This window comes from Dromiciops gliroides, chromosome 5, assembly GCF_019393635.1.
Source record: "Dromiciops gliroides isolate mDroGli1 chromosome 5, mDroGli1.pri, whole genome shotgun sequence".
Classification (NCBI taxonomy): Eukaryota; Metazoa; Chordata; class Mammalia; order Microbiotheria; family Microbiotheriidae; genus Dromiciops; species Dromiciops gliroides.
In genome coordinates this window covers 271,802,941-271,823,248 of record NC_057865.1, presented here as the reverse complement: position 1 = coordinate 271,823,248, position 20,308 = coordinate 271,802,941, and the positions used below count along the sequence as shown (strand labels likewise).

The window sequence follows — 20,308 nt, the reverse complement described above, 5'->3', positions numbered from 1 at the left end:
ATTCTTGCAACAGCACTAAAAGGTAGCTGTTTCCATGAACGGAGTGAAATAGATTTTAAATGATTTGCCCAGTGGCCATAGGGCTCTCTAAGAGGCTGAAAGTGCCCCCGCTGTGATTTATTTATAAAGCCAAACTTTTTTAAATATCTGAAGACACTTAAAAAAATGTTAAGGTAGGGGCAGCTAGGTGGCACAGTGGATAAAGCACTGGCCTTGGATTCAGGAGAACCTGAGTTCAAATCCAGCCTCAGACACTTGACACTTACTAGCTGTGTGACCCTGGGCAAGTCACTTAACCCCCATTGCCCCCCCACACACATACACACAAAATGTTAACGTCACTTCACAAATGCCCAGTTCTGAGTCAGTGATGGATCAATGGGAGAGCTGGTCCCAACATGCATATTTATTTAGGGAATGGGTCTCTCGATGTGGGATTCCAAGTTATAATAAGAACAGTAACAGGAAGCCAAGGTCCCTTGCATATAGCCAAGGGAATCCTTGATTCTGTGAGTTTCCACCGAGGCTTCCGCTTGTTAATGATGGTTTCCAAGTAGCTTTTATGTCTTCCCCCGCCTCCACATGTGCTCTGGGAGGCTTAGAGGCAGTTCCATGACATGGATAATTTGGCTTCTATTACAATCTTTGGAGACATCGATGAAGTGAATCTGCCTTCCTCAGGAGGAGTCATCTTGGACATCATTTGAGCTAGTGCATGGTATTTCCAAAGCACCTAAGCTGTCTTTGCTTGGTTTCCAGGCTCTGAGAGGGGCTTCCTGTGAGATGCAATCCACAGAATTTATCTTAGACTGAAATAATAATAGCATTGATATAGTGCTTTAAGGTGTGAAGAACACTTTATAAAATATCAAGCTCCCAACAAACCTGGGAGGTGGCTGCCATCACCCCCATTTTACACGAGGAACCCAAGACAGACTGAGTAATTTGCCCTGGTGTCATAGAGCTAATTGTTGTTTGAGGCTGGATTTGAACTCAGTTCTTCTGGCTTCCAGGTCTGTTTCTCTATCCAGGCATCATCACCCAGCTGCCATTCCCTCCCCCTTTTTTTCTGTGGGGCAATGAGGTTTTTGTTTGTTTTGTTTTTGTTGGGGCAGTGAGGGTTAAGTGACTTGCCCAAGGTCACACAGCTAGTCAGTGTCAAGTATCTGAGGCTGCATTGGAACTCAGGTCCTCCTGAATCCAGGGCCGGTGCCACCTAGCTGCCCCCAGGCAATGAGGTTTTATAGATAATGAAACTGAGGGCCAGAGAGGTGAAGACAGTCCCTTATTAAATACTGGTTGTCTGCCAGGTACGGTACTAGGTGCTATGGATACAAAGAAAGGCCAAAATAGTCCCTGACCTTGAGAAGATAATATTCTAATAAGGTGCTTATCACTTTTTTTTTTAAAGAAAAAAATCTAATTTGTTTCCAATGAACAAATCACTTTTCTCTCTATCTCACCATTGCGCAGATTTAAAAAGAAAAAACTTAGAACAAATAAGCATAATCAAGGAGAACAGATTCCCACATTGCTAATATAAAAAAAAAGTCTCAGTCTCCACCCTCAGTCCATCACCTCTCTAGAGATGCATACTCACTTTTGAAAAACTTACAAATGTGATGGGCAGCCAGGAACCTCTTCTTCAGTCTTTCAGTTATGTCTGACTCTTTTTCGAAGAGATACTGGAGGGGTTTGCCATTTCCTTCTCCAGCTCATTTTACAGATGAGGAAACTGAGGCAAATGGGGTTAAGTGACTTGTCTAGGGTCACACAGCCAATACATAGCTGGGGCTGGATTTGAACTAAGATCCTCCTGACTCCAGAGCCTGGAGCTCTATCAACTGCACCACCTTACTGCCTGTATGGGTATATAGGCTTCCCCAATTTGATTGCCGAAGAATACAGAAAAGGTTAAGAATTCTTAAGATCATAAAGGTTAAGGATCTGTAGAGAAGTGGGACAAAGTGTCTTCTCATTATCTGTTTTGCGGGGACATGCTCATTGTTTCAAATTCTGCAATTCAATGGTTTTGTGCTTTTTTCCATTTACATTGCGATAGTCCTTGTGTATATCATTTCTTGGCTCTGTGTACTTCACTCTGCATCAGTTTGTATAAATCTTTCCATGTTTCTCCATATTGAACATATTCATTGTTCAACAATATTCTATGACATTCATTTACCACAGTTTGTTTAACCATTCCCCATTGATGGACAGATTCTTTGATACTGCAAAAAGTGCAGTTCTAATTATTTTGGTGTAAAGAATCTTTTTGTCCATCATCTCCTTGGGATATATATGCCTAGTAATTGAAGGAGATAAGAAATTTCTAAGCAGAAGATATTTTCTTTGTTAGAAAGTTGCCAAGTTAGCCCTTCAGTTAAATGAATATTTTGTTTTGGTTTTGGGTTTTTTTTGGGGGGGGCAGGGCAATGGGGGTTAAGTGATTTGCTCAGGGTCACACAACTAGTAAGTGTCAAGTGTCTGAGGCTGGATTTGAACTCAGGTCCTCCTGAATCCAGGGCCAGTGCTTTATCCACTGCACCACCTAGCTGTAGTAAGTAAAACAAAATTCCTTGTTTGTAAATAAACATCCTCTTCATCTAAAATTGGTCGTTAAATAAAACATCATTTAATTTTTTTAATTATTAAGTTAAAGGATGCTTAAGCAGCATATTACATTACCTTTTCCTGTATACTGAAAGGCTATTAACTCCTTCCGGGCTTTTAGAAATCTAGAATTTCCAATGTTTGTGGAAAATGGGATATTGGAACCATCTGTTAAAACTCTTCTTGACGATAGAGATCCTAGTTGTGACCAGAGGCTAATAAAACAGATGGGGAAAGAAATAAGAATTAAACAAATATTATTGTAGTCTTTTCCAATTTCCAAATTAATTAGTGCCCTAGAAAACCCTCCTGGAAAAAAAATGACACGTGGGTTTGGGGGTGGATATTTTCAAAGTTTGTACACTGAACCTCGCTATTTACCATCACTTAGTTACTGAAGTCCTCAGAAGACCTTAATATCAGCTGTGATATAAATTCAAAGAACAGGTGTTCTGACTTTTTCAAGTGTTTTGTTAATTCTTTGTTTTCGGAGTATTCTCCTCCTCTGGTTGGCTACTCTGTTCACTAGTGTAGATTGCAGCCCATCTGTGCCTGCCTATCTTGTGTGATCCATGTTCTTGCATAAATTCTCCCGAGGGCAAATCTAGGGACCTGATTCTCTTCTCCTTGACATTAGAGGGCTACCAGTGGAGTCCGTGTACTGGTCATTGTGGTATCGGTTTTACTTCTAGCTATGAAGCATGCAGTCACTCCTCAGCTGGTGTTAATCGACTCTTCTCCCTTCATTCCCTTCCTGTAGACCTGGCTTTAGTAGACAGGCAGCCCACAAACCACACACCACCTGCCTCTTTGTCTGACTTTGCTACAGAGTCACCCTCTCCCCTCCTTCCAGGTGTATGCTCTGACCTATATTCCGTGCACTCAGCCAGATGCTCGGCCCAGGTGGTCAGGACTTGCCTAGACAGAAATATAAGAAGAGTCCATGGTTGCCAAAGAGTTCCCCTTATCGTGTTTGTCAGAATCACGTGAAAGCACCCGGAAATAATCCAGTCAATGACTGTGCTTAAGCTCATATGTTGTCATTTTTGTTTGTTCATACTTTCTTCTTTGGGTAGCAGAATGCACTCATCACTTTGAAACCAAATGATGAACTCTGGTAAGCCTGTTCATTCAGAATGGTTGGTACCAGGTAGGGGCTTAGTCACTGGGCTTGAGTGGCCAGGACCTCTTTGGTCTGTGGTATCGAGTGCCTTCTAAAGGCAGATTTGACACTGGAAAAAATAGAAGCGCACTATTCTTTTTTGTTTGTTTGTTTTTGTTTTTTGCAGGGCAATGAGGGTTAAGTGACTTGCCCAGGGTCACACAGCTAGTAAAGTGTCAAGTGTCTGAGGCCGGATTTGAACTCAGGTACTCCTGAATCCAGGACCGGTGCTTTACCACTGCGCCATCTAGCTGCCCCCAGAAGCGCACTGTTCTTACTGAGCTGATGGCTACACTTTCATGGTGAAATTAAACTCCAAAAATCGAGGCTCCTCCTAGAGATACTTTGGCCAAGTCAAGCCCACCAGGTGTTCAACAAGCATTTATTAGGCTTGTGCTGTTAGGATTCAGAGTGGTTGGGTCAATTTCCCAACATCCTATCATTTGTGAATGACAAAGCTGGGCACAAGACTTCCTAGCCCAGCTCCTTTGCCACACATAATGAACACACATTAATTTTTCTGACTTGATATCAAGTGCCTGCTATATGCCCGGAACATTGCAAAGTCCTGACAATTGAGAGATGATGGTTGTGGCTATCTGCTCCGATGCATTCTTAGTTTCTGTTTGAGAAGACCCAATTTATCCCTACTCTGAGACCCTGGTGCTGGGTTTAGGTCAATTGAGATAATTTGTTTATTCCCCATCAACTTTTCTTTATCAAGGTTGCCCCCTGGTGGCCAGAAATTAAATTTTGGTGAAACCAATCCCAGCTATATCTATTTTTTCCTTTTCCTTTTGTTTTTTTTCTTTCAAAATTCTAAAGAATTTTTTTTAAGGCCAAGTTCTTTCTTTGTAAATACTAGTCTCCCACTTTGGAGTTTCCCATTTGTCACCTCTTGAAAAGTGATCAAACAGGTTTGACATAATGAAATCAGCTTCCTAAGACTTCAAGAAACTGGCCAATTGGGTTGACGACTCTACTTCCCCATTTACCTTGTGAAATCTCCTCTTGGCCAGACTACTTGGTTGTGAATGCATCCTGGGAGGCGGGCTTCATGACACATCTAGGAATGTTTCAAGTTCCCTCCCAAGTTTCACCAAAGACTCAAGACCAATTGTTAACAATTGCTGGTTTCCCTGCTGTTCCCTGATGACTCAGACTAACCTACATCTTCCAACTTTTGCCCTCCCTTCCCAGGCTGTCTGTTGTTCTGATAATATACTTACAGCACCGTAGGCAAAGTATCAATCACCATGACACTGTGCCCACAGCAGCATCTGGGCATCAGTAATGACTATGAGGGTTACATAAGAGTTTCTCTTGTGAGCTCACTATGGATCCAAATAAATAAATAAAAACTCTTAATGGGCCTGGTAGGCCCAATATAAATATTAGTTATTATTAATAATAACTTTCATCATTCAACAGAAGGTCCTGTGGCTGTTACATTAAAAAAAAAGCAATAGGTAAAGAGAAAAATAAGGGAAGATTGAGGTATGTCTAGGACACTGGCATGACAGAGGGAGTTAGAGAGAGAGAGGCAAAGTTTCCACATGACAAAAGTACAAGATAAGGAGTGGTTGAAAACTGTGAGAGGTTGAGCAATAAAAAAAGAGACCACTATGGGCCTGGCAAGGAGCCAGAACCACAGAGATAGGGAGAGATTCAGCCACAGATGTGGCTAGAAGCCAGAGAGAGAGAGAAAAGGAGAGGAAGTCTTTCATACATCTTCCCTCCATCTCTCCTACTCCTGGAGATAGCTTGGCTAAGTGAAGAAAGGGAGCCAAAAAATAGAGATAGGAAGATAATTTTATTTCAGAGTAAAACTATAAAATTTATTTCAGTTGACACATTTGTCCATCTAAGACTAGAATACCAGGATTCAAATACCATTTAACCACTTATATAAAATTATCTTTTCTGGATCTCTTTTTCCTCATCTGTAAAAGGGGAGGGGAAAAGAGAAAAGGAATAAGCATTTATTAGACACCTACTATATTCTAGTTTCTGTGCTAAGTGCTTTACGAATATTATCTCATTTGTTCCTCACGACAACCCTGTGAGGAAGGTGCTATTATTGTCATCTTCAATTTATCTCTGAGGAAACTGAGGCATACAAAAGTTAATTGACTGGTGATAGTAACAGAGCTAATAAGCTCCTGAGGCTGGATTTGAATTCAGGTCTTTCTCACTCTGTCTTTTAGACCTCAAGTTCTAAGGGACCAGGTGTCACTTGTTCTACGGCTCTCATTTTATAGATGAAGAAAAGACCAGTCATGGTAGTCTTTTCCATCTCTTGTGATCCCATTTCCAGTCTACTCACTGAAAGACTGATGACTTAATCCCCAAGTGGACTGGTTGGGATCCTAAGATCATAAATTTTGATCTGGAAAGGGACCTTTCATCCCCCTCATTTTTCAGGTGAGAAAAGTGAGATTTAAGTGCTTGCCCAGGAACTGCCAGCCGGCCAAGTATCAGAGGCAGGATTTGAACCCAGGTTCCTTCTGGCCTGTCTCCTTAAACTCAAGTCACCTCCCTTACAAATGCATACTCTTTGTTTTGTTTTTGCAGGGCAAAGAAGCTTAAGTGACTTGCCCAGGGTCACACAGGTAGTAAGTGTTAAGTGTCTGAGGCCAGATTTGAACTTTGGACCTGAGTCGTGACTCCAGGACTGGTGCTCTATCTACTGTACCACCTAGCTGCTCCCACAAATTCAGACTCTTGAACATAAGAGGACAGTCTTTAAGTGTTCCATTTAATCTCGGAGTAACTAGCAGTTGGTGCCATAATATAGCACTTCAGGGTCTGCAAAGTGTTTATGTATTTTTTCTCATTAGGACCTCATTAGGACAGCAACCCTGGGAGTCAGGTGCTGTTATTATCCCCATTTTACAGATGAGGAAACCCATCTGTGCAAGTTGTTTCTTGCCTAGGGTTATCCATTGGCAAGTGTCTTAAGTCCCAACAATCTCACCACTGCGGCCCCTAGTGGCCTGCGTCTTTTGTTTGTCGTGTTCATCTCCCCATTGAATTCTTAGTCAAGAAAAAGAAATTAAGAAAAGCGCAGGCAATGGCACTACTTTTAGATTGCCTAAGCATCATTCTGTCCTTGTTGTGTCCCCAACTCTTGACCAAAAAAAAAAAAAAAGGACATTTCTTTTTTTTGTTTTGTTTTGGGGTGGGGCAATGCGGGTTAAGTGACTTGCCCAGGGTCACACAGCTAGTAATTGTCTAGTGTCTGAAACCGGATTTGAACTCAGGTCCTCCTGAATCCAGGGCTGGTGCTTTATCCACTGTGCAAAAAGTATATTTCTTTAACTAAGTTCATTAACTTTTATTACAGAGAGGATCCAAGATTTTAATATTATTTTTTAAACAAAAGAACAAACCAACTAGAGTGAAGAACTGGGTTCAAATCCTTCATCAAATGCTCATGGCCTGTGTGATCCAGGCAAATGGACCTAACTAAACTCCCTGACCTTCAGTTTTCTCATCTGTAAAAGGAGAGGGTTGTCCTTTCCAGCCCCAGATGACTTATCTTATGATCTTTACTCTCATGGAACTTGTGATCCATTCACCAGTATAGCTGGAGGGCTGTTCTTAGAGTCTCCCTTGTTTTTGCACTGTTCTTTGCCTGTCATACATCTCTCTGACAGTAGCCTTCTCTTGTGTAAGTCTTTGTTGGTTTGATGTTACACCCCACTCATGCCTATCATGTGTTCCATTGCCCGTTTGGGTGACCTACACATTTAATTCTGTAGAACCTATGTTATTCCAAGACTTGTCTCCCTGTTGTAAAATTGATAGTAAAAGGATGGGCCTTTGTTTTAAGGAGAAGGAGTCTTTCAAAGCAAACCAGTCGTTTTCCCAAGTGGCAGTTGAACTTCTTGTTGTTGTTAAGTTGTTTTGGTCATGTCCGACCCTTCATGTCATGTCCCACCCTCGGGTTACTTGGCAAAGATACTGGGGTGGTTTGCCATTTCCTTCTCCAACTCATTTGATAGATGAGGAAACTGAGGCAAAGAGGGTTAAGTGACTTGCTCAAGGTCAAACAGCTACTAAGTATCTCAGCCACATTTGAACTAAGGAAGGAGAATCTTCCTTACTCCAGGCCTGGTATTCCATCCACTGCACCACCTACCTACCCAATTTCCTCAATAGGACAGTAGTACAATGCTTTTTTAAAAAAGCTAAATCAAGAAGACATTTTTATTTGTGGTATTAAAACTCCCCATTAAGTGAAACATTTTAGTTACCTATAAGCATTCATTTTAAGCTATTTATAATTTATATGATGGAAGGTTTGTGTATTGTAACCAGTTAAGTTATAGAAAAGTCACATAAACAGTACAGGTCTGATGTTCAATCTTTTACAAGTATAAAAAATGAGAAATCAGCAGTTCTATGGAATGTCCAGCCACTTACTGATCATTTTCTGGAGAAAAGGCATTCTTCATCCACTTGGTTTATTCTGTATAGATGGTGAGACCCAAATTCTTTTAGGAGACTTTGTAGTGTTGAATACATGCTCTGTACCCTATAAACACTTAACCTTTTAATTTTTTGTTTGTTTTAATAGATTATTTAAAGAATCTTTTGGAAGATTCTGCAGATTACAGGGATACTCAAGGTAAGTAACTTTGTTTCATTTAACCTTTATAAGTATTAAAATGTTGAACTTTCAGAAAATTACAGCAGTGTGATTGCTGGTGAGGGGAGGTAGAGTTGTTGGTTTTCCTCTAAGTGGTTCATTCCAAGGTGAATAATTTTAGTAGACCAGAATCTGCCTCTTGATGATCCCTAAGAGGGTTCCATCTTTTAATTTAATATAGACTGATTTCATAAAAGAACTGTAAAAAAACAGCTGATCCCCCACACCGCTCCCGACTCAATATCCAGCAGGAATCCAGCCATGAGCTTGTGAAAGTTGAATTTTCATCCCACGTCATTACATCATTATTTCTTCACGCTACTGATGATTTCCACCATTAGAAGTTTTATTGCTATGACATTTATGGAAAGATTTATGAGTGGTTTTGGTTATTTGTTGGGTTATTAGATTGATTTTGCTTGATTCTTGTTTTTGTTTTTATATTTTTCAGAAAAGAGTGGTTTGTTTGGTTTTTTTTTTAAAGAAGATCCAGGCATGTCAATTAATAAAAAACTTTGCTTAGTTCTTCAAGTATTCTTAAATTCCAGGCCTTCTAGTAATAAAGGAACCTATTTCCTAGGGAGTTTAAAAGATCTGTTTAAAAGGTTCAAGACATACACGTACAATTTAATTTTTTTTGTGCCAGGAGGTTCCTGTTTAGAAAATATTGCTCTGAAAATTTGTTGACTCGTTGTTCTCCAAAAAGAAAAAAAGATCAGAATCTTTTTTTCTCAAGTTTTTTTTTAGTTGAGAAATGATTCTTAACTACTTACACTCATATGGAGTTATTTCCATTTTTCTTTTTTCTCTCCATTTTTTGATGCTAAGCTAGAGATAGTTTTGTTTATAGAAACAATAAAAGCAATTAACCTTATAATAAATCTGTGGAATCAAGGAGACTTGTTCAATTCATGCCTCTAAATATCAGAATCTTTTCAAGTTGTTTTTTTTTTGAGATTTTTATGTGAATGATTCTGTGTGATTAGTCACTTAAGTTTTATTATTTATTTTCTTTCTTATTGCAACTTAAGTTTTGTAAGTCATTTTATATAGGAGCACTGGATTTAGAGTTAGGAGTCTTACTACCTGTGTGCTATACTGGTCAAATGAATGAATGAATGGGCATTTATTAAGTATTTACTATGTGCCAAGAATTGTGGTGAGTGCTGGTGATAGAAATTGAGAAGTTAAAAGGTCTCTGCTGCTGGAGAGCTTCTGCTCTTAATTGGGGTAGACAGCTTGTGAAATAGAATTAGTCTTTTTTCCTATTTCTACTACATCTTGGTACTCATAAATTTTAAACCAAATACAAATTGTATTTGCTTAAAGTCCATCCCCAAGAAATGGTTTGATAAGCCATTAAATAAATATGGATGGAATATTTTCTTGATGTGAAACACCTGTATTGAGCACTGTGTGGTAAATTACATATTTTTTATCTGCACTTAGCGTAATACCTAGCACACGGTAGGTGTTTAATAAATGTGTGCTACCTGCCTGCCATCAAGGAATATTTATTTTCTTTCATTTCTTTCATTTCTTTTGATTTTTATTCCCATCTTCATTTTTTTTCAGGGTGGGGGGTGTGCCCAGGCTCACACAGCTAATAAGTGTCAAGTGTCTGAAACTAGATTTGAACTCAGGTCCTCCTGAATCCAAGGGTGGTGTTTTATCTACTGGGCCACCAGCTGCCCCAAGAAATATTTTATGGGAAGCCATAGTTCTCTTCAGAACTCAAATTGTCCCTAACTTCTCTCAGTTACCTATGATTGTAACCAATGGGCCTGTCATCTAGGAATCTACTTAAATCCTTCTTAGACTTGGATCTGTTTTTAATTCTTAGCAGTCTAGCAATAGCAGATGTCAGACTATACTATCAGGCTGTGATCTTTGAAACTATTTGGTACTGATTAAAAAATAAAATTTGACCAAAGCAGAAAGGTAATAATTATAATGATGATGTACCAGGCTAATACATAATGCTACGTGCCAGGCATTCTGCTAAGCACATTATTTTTCTCCTTGAAACAGCTTAGCAAGGTGAGCAGTTTTGTTATTCCCATTCTATAGAGAAGGAAACTGAGGCAGACAAAGGTTAAGTGACTGACCCAGGGACACACAGCTAGTAATTAGAATCTACCTAACTCTAAGTTGTCTGTGTTCTAGATTCTGCATCACCTACTTGCCCCCAAATCACAAATCTTTTTTTTTTTTTTCAGGGCAATGGGGGTTAAGTGACTTGCCCAGGGTCACACAGCTAGTTAATGTCAAGTGTCTGATATCAGATTTGAACTCAGGTACTCCTGAATCCAGGGCCAGTGCTTTATCCACTGTGCCACCTAGCCACCCCCACAAATCTATTTTTAAAAAATTCTGGAGGGCAGCCAGATGGTGCAGTGGATAGAGCACTGGCTCTGGAGTCAGGAGGACCTTAGTTCAAATCTGTCCTCAGACACTTATGAGCTATATGATCCTGGGCAAATCATTTAACCCCAATTGCCTTTTTTTTTTTTTTTTTTTTTGGTAAAAGGGCTTCTAGGTGGTGCAGTGGGGTATAGAATACTGGTTCTGAAGTCAGGAGGACCTTTTCCCCAAAAGAAAATTTCTCAATCTCTCTCTCTCTCTCTCTCTCTCTCTCTCTGCCCTTTCCTCTCCTCTCTCTCCCTTTCTTTTTCTTTTTTCTTTCTTTTTTTTAGTGAGGCAATTGGCGTTAAGTGACTTGCCCAGGGTCACACAGCTAGTAAGTGTTAAGTGTCTGAGGTCGGATTTTAACTCAGGTACTTCTGACTCCAGGGCCAGTGTTCTATCCACTGCGCCAGCTAGCTGCCCCCTCATTTTCTATTCAGTCCATCTTCCCTTGCTGATTTTTCTTGCGTTTCTCTAGCTTTCATCAGCAAACATTTGAGAAGGGGATAGGGACTAGAAGTATGAATTGGTATAGGAAACTATTTCTACCAACTGGGCTCACGTCTCATCTCTAATGCTTTCTACCTGTGTGATATTGGCCAAACTTACTTTCTGTAATTCTAAAATTAGAACCTTAGACCACATTAGAGATGTCAGATTTGGGGTCAGCACCTGAACGTGGTTAAAACATGTTTGGGAAATGTTTAACAAAATAAAAAATAGACAACACAAACATAGATAATGTTTATTTGTGGTTTTCTAAGAATCCATTTCTATTTGAGTTTGATGATACCACTGGGAAAAGATGAACTCTGCAGTCTCTTAGAGTTCTAGGTTCTATGACCCTTTGATCTTAACTCTGTTAACTTGTCCTTTCACTGGTTGAAATAACTATCAAAAGATGCTGACTTTTAGTGGACAAATTCCTGGACTCTAGAGGCAGAAACTCGTCTTAGACACTTTGTAGCTTTGCGACCCTGGACAAGTCACTTATTCTCTGTCTGCCTCAGCTTCCTCATCTGCAAAATGGGGATAATAATAGCACCTACCAGGAGGCTTAAATGAAACATGAAAAATGCTTTGCCAACCTTAAATAACTACACAAGTGTTAGTCATCATTATTGTTTTTATTTAAAGTAAATAACTAGACATCACCACCCACCTTCTATTCATATGTATTCTAGATGCCCTTGCTGTTGTCATAGAGGTCGCCAACCATGCCAATGACATCATGAAGCAGGGAGTAAGTATCCCAGACTTATGAACCAGTGCCTACTTTGAGCTGGGAGCAGGTACCTTCATACGCCTTGTCTCTTTCTTCCTTAGGACAACTTTCAGAAGCTCATGCAGATTCAGTACAGCTTAAGTGGACATCATGAGATAGTACAGCCAGGAAGGGTGAGTTTCCTTCAAGTGCTTGAGAATAAAATACCAAGTGCTTAAGGGTCATTGTCCATTTTCTTTTTTTTTTTTTTTTAGTGAGGCAATGGGGGTTAAGTGACTTGTGCAGGGTCACACAGCTAGTAAGTGTTAAGTGTCTGAGGCCAGATTTGAACTCAGGTACTCCTGAGTCCAGGGTCGGTGCTCTATCTACTGCGCCACCTAGCTGCCCCCCTCATTGTCCATTTTCAGTTCATCATAAAGTTTAGATGGTTGTCTGCAATTGTCCTGGGCTGGCCTCCACGGTCCTGTCAAGCTTTACCTTTCTGGATTCTCTTTCAGCACATCATTCTAATTTTATTATTATTGATACTCTCTCCACCAACCCCTCCCCAACTTAGTAACTCATCTTTGAAAATCACCATACCTGGAAAATTTCACATGCTGTGACCAACTTAGTGTATGGCATTTCCCAACTAGGGACAGATAAAATGACGTCTGTCACACACTCTTGTGGTCTGGAATGGCAAACATAATCACCAGACTGGTCCTTAGAGAACAGTTGTACTGTGGATTGCTGGTCCTCCCTTGAGAGCCTTCCCTTCATGGTAGAACATATCAAAGCTAATAACCCCTCTGGAAGAGGCCTTTGGGGGGTACATAAATATAAAAGTGGTGTCACTACATAACAGTCTCTAGAGGGAACAATGTGGGTCACAAAGGGAATCCCAGGAAATACTAAAATGAAATCTTAGTAGTGCCCGGTGCCATTTTAACTTGGAGCACCACTGGATCAGTAATGGATTTTTGAACCTCAGTCATCTTGTCTTAATATTTCCTTCCCATACCCAGATAACCCATATTTTAAAAGAAATAAAAGATAAAAAAGTAAGATTCCCAGCCTCAGGCATTGACAGTTATTCTATATTTCTCTTTTCCTCTTTGGTTGGATGGACTAGGTTTTTCTGAAAGAAGGAACCCTGATGAAAGTGTCCCGGAAGGTCATGCAGCCAAGGATGTTTTTTCTGGTAAGATGCCACATTCATTTCTTTTATTTATTTATTTATTTTGTGAGGCAATTGGGGTTAAGTGACTTGCCCAAGGTCACACAGCTAGTAAGTTTTTTTTTTTTTTTAGTGAGGCAATTGGGGTTAAGTGACTTGCCCAGGGTCACACAGCTAGTAAGTGTTAAGTGTCTGAGGCTGGATTTGAACTCAGGTACTCCTGACTCCAGGGCCGGTGCTCTATCCACTGTGCCACCTAGCTGCCCCAGCTAGTAAGTTTTAAGTGTCTGAGGTAGGATTTGAACTCAGGTACTCCTGAATCCAGGGCCGGTGCTCCTTCCACTGCGCCATCTAGCTGCCCCCACATTCATTTCTGATATGTTTGTTTGTTTGTTTCCGGGATCTTTATTTTATAGGGGTAGAATCTTGTTCCTCATTGACATAAAAGCTTGGCCCTGTGGGCTCATTTCCGTTTCAAATGGAAAGTTTGGAAAAAATAATCTTGCCGTCTCACTCATTGGCATTTCAAATGTGACAAAATGAAGTCTGTTACATGCACTGGTGGGTGGTCTATCATCGCAAATGTAAAATCATTCCTATTTGTAACCTCATTTCAAACCTGAAAGAATGAGGGTTTTGTTTTTTTTAATCCTGAATTTAAATGTCCAATAAATTGAGCATTTTCATAGTAGAAACAAAGAAGAGAGTGTTGGTTTGTATAAGAAGCTGTGGGTCTGCATCACATCCAGGTTGTTTTTCCTTTTAAATATATAATAAATTCAGCATGTAACTTTTGAAGCTTTCCTGCTTGTTGATGATTCTTTTTTTCTAACCTTCTATTCTCCACTGGGCATTTAAAAAATCCCTCAGTGACTTTTTTTTTTTTTTGAAAAAATGATTTTTCCCCCCCTCCCAAACATAATGGCTGCTGACTATTCCTGTGGCAGCTAGTTGGCACAGTAGGTAAAGTACTAGGGCTAGAGTTAGGAAGATTCATCTTCCTGAGTTCAAATCTGGCCCCAGACACTTAGTAACTGTGACCCTAAGAAAGTCACTTAACTCTGTTTGCCTCAGTTTCCTCATCTGTAAAATGAGCTAGAAGAGGAAATGGCAAACAAAGAACAGTTGGAGTTAAAGGAAATGGCAATGAAATGGTTTGGGGGTTTTTTCCCCTTGAAATATCTATTATCACTATATGATTGTAATGGGATATTATTGTGCTATAAGAAATAACAAGCAGGATAATTTAAGAAAAACTTACATGAACTGATGCAGAGTGGAGTGAGCAGAATGAGAAGGTACACAGTAACAGCAATGTTGTTCAATAAAGAACTGATAATGACTTTGCTATTCTTGATAATACAATGAATCATAATGAAAAATGCTATCCACTTCCAAAGAACTGATGGCATCAGAAACATAAGGTTTTTCACATTCTTCCCTTCTTTCCTTTCTTTTGTTTGGTCTGATTAACAAAAAGACTAATATGGAAATATGTTTTGCATAATTACACATGTATAACCTATATCCAATTGTTTACTGTCTTAGGGAGGGAGAGAAGGATAGAATTTGGAACTCAAAGCTTTTTTTTTTTTTTTTTTTGCGCATGGCAATGGGGGTTAAGTGACTTGCCCAGGGTCACACAGCTAGTAAGTGTCAAGTGTCTGAGGCTGTATTTGAACTCAGGTACTCCTGAATCCAGGACCGGTGCTTTATCCACTGCGCCACCTAGCCGCCCCTCAAAGCTTTTTTAAAAACCTGAATGTTAAAAATTGTTTTGACGATTTATATATAATTTAATTATATATAATATAATGGGGGGGCGGGATATAATTTAAACAAACAAACACAAAAAGAAATACCTATTATCTAGAAGGCAAGGTCTTGATCCTTTCATGCATGTTTTCCACTCATCTATCGCTAACATGTTCTTGATTCTTCATTTACAACTTTCTTTGTGTATTTCCCCTTGCAGTTTAATGATGCTCTCTTGTACACAACACCTGTGCAGTCTGGGATGTATAAACTCAACAACATGCTTTCTTTGGCTGGAATGAAGGTGAGTCTAGGAGATCACTACTGGTCTTTTTTAGGGCAGCTTTTTTGTTTGTTTGTTTTGTTTTGTTTTTGATGGGGCAGTGAGGGTTAAGTGACCTGCCCAGGGTCACATAGCTAGTATCAAGTGTCTGAGGCTGGATTTGAACGCAGGTCCTCCTGAATCCAGGGCCAGTGCTTTATCCACTGTGCCACCTAGCTCCCTCCATTTCTTAGGGCAACTTTGTGACGCAGTATATACTGCACCCGGAGTCAAGAAGACCTGAGTTCAAATCTGGCCTCAGACACATCCTAGCTGTGTGATCCTGGGCAGGTCACTCTGTTGGCCTCAGTTTCCTTATCTATCAAATGACCTGGAGAAGGATATGGTAAACCACTCCAGTATCTCTGCCAAGAAAATCCCAGATGGGGTCACAGAGAGTTGGACACAACTGAAAATGACTAAACAAAACAACTTTTTATCTTGGTGTTTTAACATTAGATATATTTTAATGGGAAAAACTGCTTAGGAGAAGTAGACAACTGTGGACTTATAAGTAGAACTTAATATTGCTAGTCTTGGAGTCAACGGAGATTATTTACTGCTTTCTCCTACCTGGTTCATAATGGATATGCTATCACTTTCTACCTGTGTGACTTCTGTAGGACTGAGTTTCCCCATCTTTACAATGAGGGGAGTATTCTGCATGATCTTTGAAGTGCCTTTTAGCTCTAGAAGCATGCTCATGTGATTTTAGAAAGAGAATTATATTTACGCATTAGTTATTTGGGAGAATGTTCTTTGGCTTGCTCAGTCCCTGGCCCTTGTCCTTGAGAACAAGTGTAGCGAATAGATTGTTGTTGTTCCTTTGTTCTCAGAGGACAAATGACATCATAAGGGTGATGTCTTGACTAATGCTTGGATTGTTTATAGAACACAGGATTTGTAATCAAGAAGTCCTGAGTTCAGATCCTGTCTCAGACTCTTAATCTGTGATCCTAGTCAAGCCACTTCTCTCAACCTCACTTTCCTTCTTTGTAAAATGAGCATAACAATAGCCCCTACCTCTCAGGGTTATGTGAAAATCAAATCAGAGAAGCATTTTATAGACCTTGAAATGATTATACACTGATTGCTTACTGCCTCAGGGAGGGGGAGGGGATGGAAGGAAGGAGGGATAAAAATTGGAACCCAGAACTATAAATAAAAATGTTTATTACTTCGGGAATAAATAAATAATTTGGTTAAAAAAAAAAAGAAAGAAATGGTGATAGTAAGATGATACAAATGGTAGTTTTTGTTACTGTCACCATCTCCTGTATATGCTTGACACAGCCTGGCCTTTTTTAATGTTCCTGCCTTCCCTCAATAGATACTGCAAAGAATCCAAGAGTATTTGCATTTCAGGCTCCTCACCTTGCTCTATTCACCCTTCCATGTCTACCTCAGAAAGCCTCAGCCTCTAGTGACTGGGGAATGTGGGTGACTTGTGGCTTCAGAGACAGGGGCTTTCCCAGATTGGGTTAAGGATGGTCAAGTGACAAGATTTTTCTTTCACCCTCATTGTAGGTCAGAAAACCAACCCAGGAAGCTTACCAGAATGAGCTGAAGATTGAAAGTGTGGAACGTTCCTTCATTCTCTCAGCCAGGTGAAGAAAAAAAAAATACAAAATCTCATAAAATGTGGCCTTTTGTTACCAAACATTGCAGGTTCAACAATGGAAAAACTATTTCTGTGAACTTGAGACTTCAGGGTTTGGTTTTTTTCCCCCCTGCTTTTCTTCTTAGATGCACTGACAGTATCTTTTGGGGCAGCAAGGTGGCTGCCTTCATTCATAGAGTGCCTAGCCTGGAGTCAGGAATCTTCCTGAGTTCAAATCCCATCTCAGACCCTTACTAGCTTTGTGACCCTGGGCAAGAAATTTAACCCTGTTCACCTCAGTTTCCTCATCTGTAAAATGAGCTGGAGGAGGAAGTGGCAAACCTGTTATCTTTGCCAAGAAAACCCCAAATGAGGTCATTAGAGTTGGACATGACTGATAGGACAATAACAGTTTGTCTTGAATTTTTCTTTTGAGAATTTTTTGTCTAAATTATTTTTTGGCCTTCAAATATTTAGTAGTAATCTTTAGAGAATAGTATGAAATCCCTCCTAACCAACCCTGCTGGGGAAGATAATGAATCACCCAGTCAGAAAGCATTTATTAAGCACTTACTGTATGCTGGAAATATAAATAAGAAGCAAAACCACTTTCCACCCCCAAGAAGCTTATGTTCTAGTGGGGGGGGGGAATTATGAACATATATTTATTTACATATGTGTAAATGCATATGTACATATAAGTGTTTACATATGTACGTGTGTTATTTTAATATATAATGTTTTAAAATGCCATAACTTAGTGATTATTTTGGTATTTTGCCCCAAAGAAAAACAAAAATCACATTTCGCATGATGGCTACTTAGATATTTATTATTGGCAATATGGACTTTTTTATATAGTCTAGTTTCTCTCCTCATAGAGACATTAGGAAGTTAATCATGGGATTATAGAATTATTCAAACTGGAAGAGAAGGCCGTTGAATTCAACTCCTTCATTTTATAGCCAAGGAAGTGACTGCGTCTTCCATATTTAGCCCCTAGAATTTATAGCCTCGATGCATTAGTGATCCCTTTTACGAGAAGGCAGCTTCTATTTGCTTATTTTAAAAATCCCTGTGTATATGATTTGAACAATAAATTGCTTGCCTTTTTTCCACCTGTGTCCTCTTTCCTTGAAAAAAGCAGAATTACAATGGGTTTTCAAATGTCCTTGCCTCATTTTTTTAATACCCCCACCCAGGATCCCAAAACAACTGAACAAAGCCTTGTCTAGTCGCTGATGAAAGCAGGAGATAGGTTCGTCTTCATCATCTAGGCAAAGAGATATCTTTTCATTTCTACAGAAGCCATAATACACTATGGAAGCATTTCTTCTCATTCCTGCTTGGTTTTTTCTTTATCCTTCCCTTAGAGTGATAATTTCCTGCATATTCCTTTTGATTCTACTCTTGGCAAAAGTTGAAGTCATTTGTAAATGCTTGGGAAGAGAATTGGTTGATCGTTGGGTGGCATGATGTAGATTGACTGAACACATTCAAACCAACATTGATTAAGCACCTATTGCATGTCAACCTTGGTTCTAGACTCTGGAAATATAAGGGCAGAGGCAAAATGGGCAATTTTCCAGTAACTTATATTTTATCATAGGACACAATGTCTGATACTTTCTGGAAAAATCCAGGCCAGGAAAACAGAGATGCTAAAGGACTATAGTAATATAACTAAAACACAGCAGAATTTATGTGACATATAAGGAGTAACTAGTATCGATTTCAGAGGACAATTGTTGAAACCTATCTCCATCTTCACTATAGGTTCAGAGTACTATGTATTGTATTGTGTTTTTTTTTTTTAATTATTTTCCTAGGGCAGCTAGGTGGCGCAGTGGATAAAGCACTGGCCCTGGATTCAGGAGGACCTGAGTTCAAATCCGGCCTCAGACACTTAACACTTACTAGCTGTGTGACCCTAGGCAAGTCACTTAACCCTCATTGCCCCACAAATAAAAATAAAAAAATAAAAATTATTTTCCTTCCAATTTCATGTGAAAAGTTTTTAACATTCCTAGTTTTTGTTGTTTTGAATTCCAAATTCAGTACCTCTTTCTTCCCTCCCCTCCTCCCTGAGACAGTAAGCAATCTGATATTAAACTGATACTCTTCAATAGCTCTTTTTCATCACAGAATCAGAACATCATCTGTTATTCAAGTGCAAATGAGACTGTTGGAATGTAGTGTTAGTGTCACAAGAACTAGTTTGTATTCTGGCCATCCCAGGTTTTACTTGAGTATGTGTGAGTTTCTGGAAAGTGATTGTGATTTAAACAATGTAGTGATAAAACTTTTGCTTTTTAAAGAAGGTTTACAAGAAAAAAACAAAACCAAGTCAGCCAGACTACCATCATTTCTTTTTTGAGAGTGTTATCAGACTTCTTGATTCATTGTTCTAGTCTAAGAATTCCTAGATTTTAGTAGAGCATTTGGCAGTCTCTCTCCTAATATCTTTGTAAATAATGAGGCAGTATATTCATTGTTTTTCAGTTGTTTCCAACTCTTTGACTCCATTTGGGGTTTTCTTGTCAGAGATACTGGAGTTGTTCTCCATTTCCTTCTCCAGCTCATTTTACAGATCAGGAAACTGAGGCCAACAGGGTTAAGTTGACCAGGATCATATTGCTAGGAAGTGTCTGAGTCTTGTTTTGAACTCAGGAAAATGAGTCTTTCTAACTCCAGGCCTGGCACACTCTGTCTACTGCACCGCCTTGCTGCCCCAGAGGCAGTTTACCAGAATGAATAGTTGATCTCCAAGTAAGGAAGACCTGAGTTCAAATGTTGTTTTTTGTTTTGTTTTGTTTTGTTTTGTTTTTTAGTGAGGCAATTGGGGTTAAGTGACTTGCCCAGGGTCACACAGCTAGTAAGTGTTAAGTGTCTGAGGCCGGATTTGAACTCAGGTCCTCCTGACTCCAGAGCCAGTGCTCTATCCACTGCGCCACCTAGCTGCCCCCAAATGTTTTTGATGCATGTTGACAGTGTAACCGAAGCCATACCAGTTGACCTCCCAGAGACTAAATAGCTGTGTGAGACTGCTAATGACAGAGAAAGTGTCCAGTAAAAAAAAAAAAGTACCAGTAAAGGAATCTTCCTCACTTGAGAGCACTCTGTACTATGGAAAAAACAGGTCCTATATAATTAAGGGAAAAAAAATCCTTGTAGATTAGATGGAAAACTATGGGCTAGATATAGGTAGATATATGTTGTAGTAACATATATGTAGTTCATTGTTGTTTAGACTTTTATGTGTGTCTGACTCTATGTGACCCAATGGACTTTTTTTTTTAAGAGGGGTGAGTTTGGGAGTTTAAAAAAAAAGTCTTCTGTCATTTTTAAGGTGAGAAGTAATAATCTGCTGTGCTGTTCTTAAACCCCTTCCTCACCAAGTTTTTTAACTCTT

General features: G+C 39.5%; 1 protein-coding gene across 2 annotated transcripts in view; it reads left to right on the top strand.

Annotated features, from left to right (window-relative positions):
- FGD6 (FYVE, RhoGEF and PH domain containing 6) overlaps window positions 1–20,308 on the top strand; it is a 106,844-nt gene that overhangs the window by 56,295 nt on the left and 30,241 nt on the right. For both annotated transcript variants that reach the window (XM_043968747.1, XM_043968748.1), the window contains 6 exons: window positions 8,358–8,408; window positions 12,020–12,078; window positions 12,162–12,233; window positions 13,175–13,243; window positions 15,195–15,278; window positions 16,824–16,903. In XM_043968747.1, coding sequence (XP_043824682.1) covers window positions 8,358–8,408; window positions 12,020–12,078; window positions 12,162–12,233; window positions 13,175–13,243; window positions 15,195–15,278; window positions 16,824–16,903 — 415 coding nt within the window. The remainder of the gene's footprint in view (window positions 1–8,357; window positions 8,409–12,019; window positions 12,079–12,161; window positions 12,234–13,174; window positions 13,244–15,194; window positions 15,279–16,823; window positions 16,904–20,308) is intronic.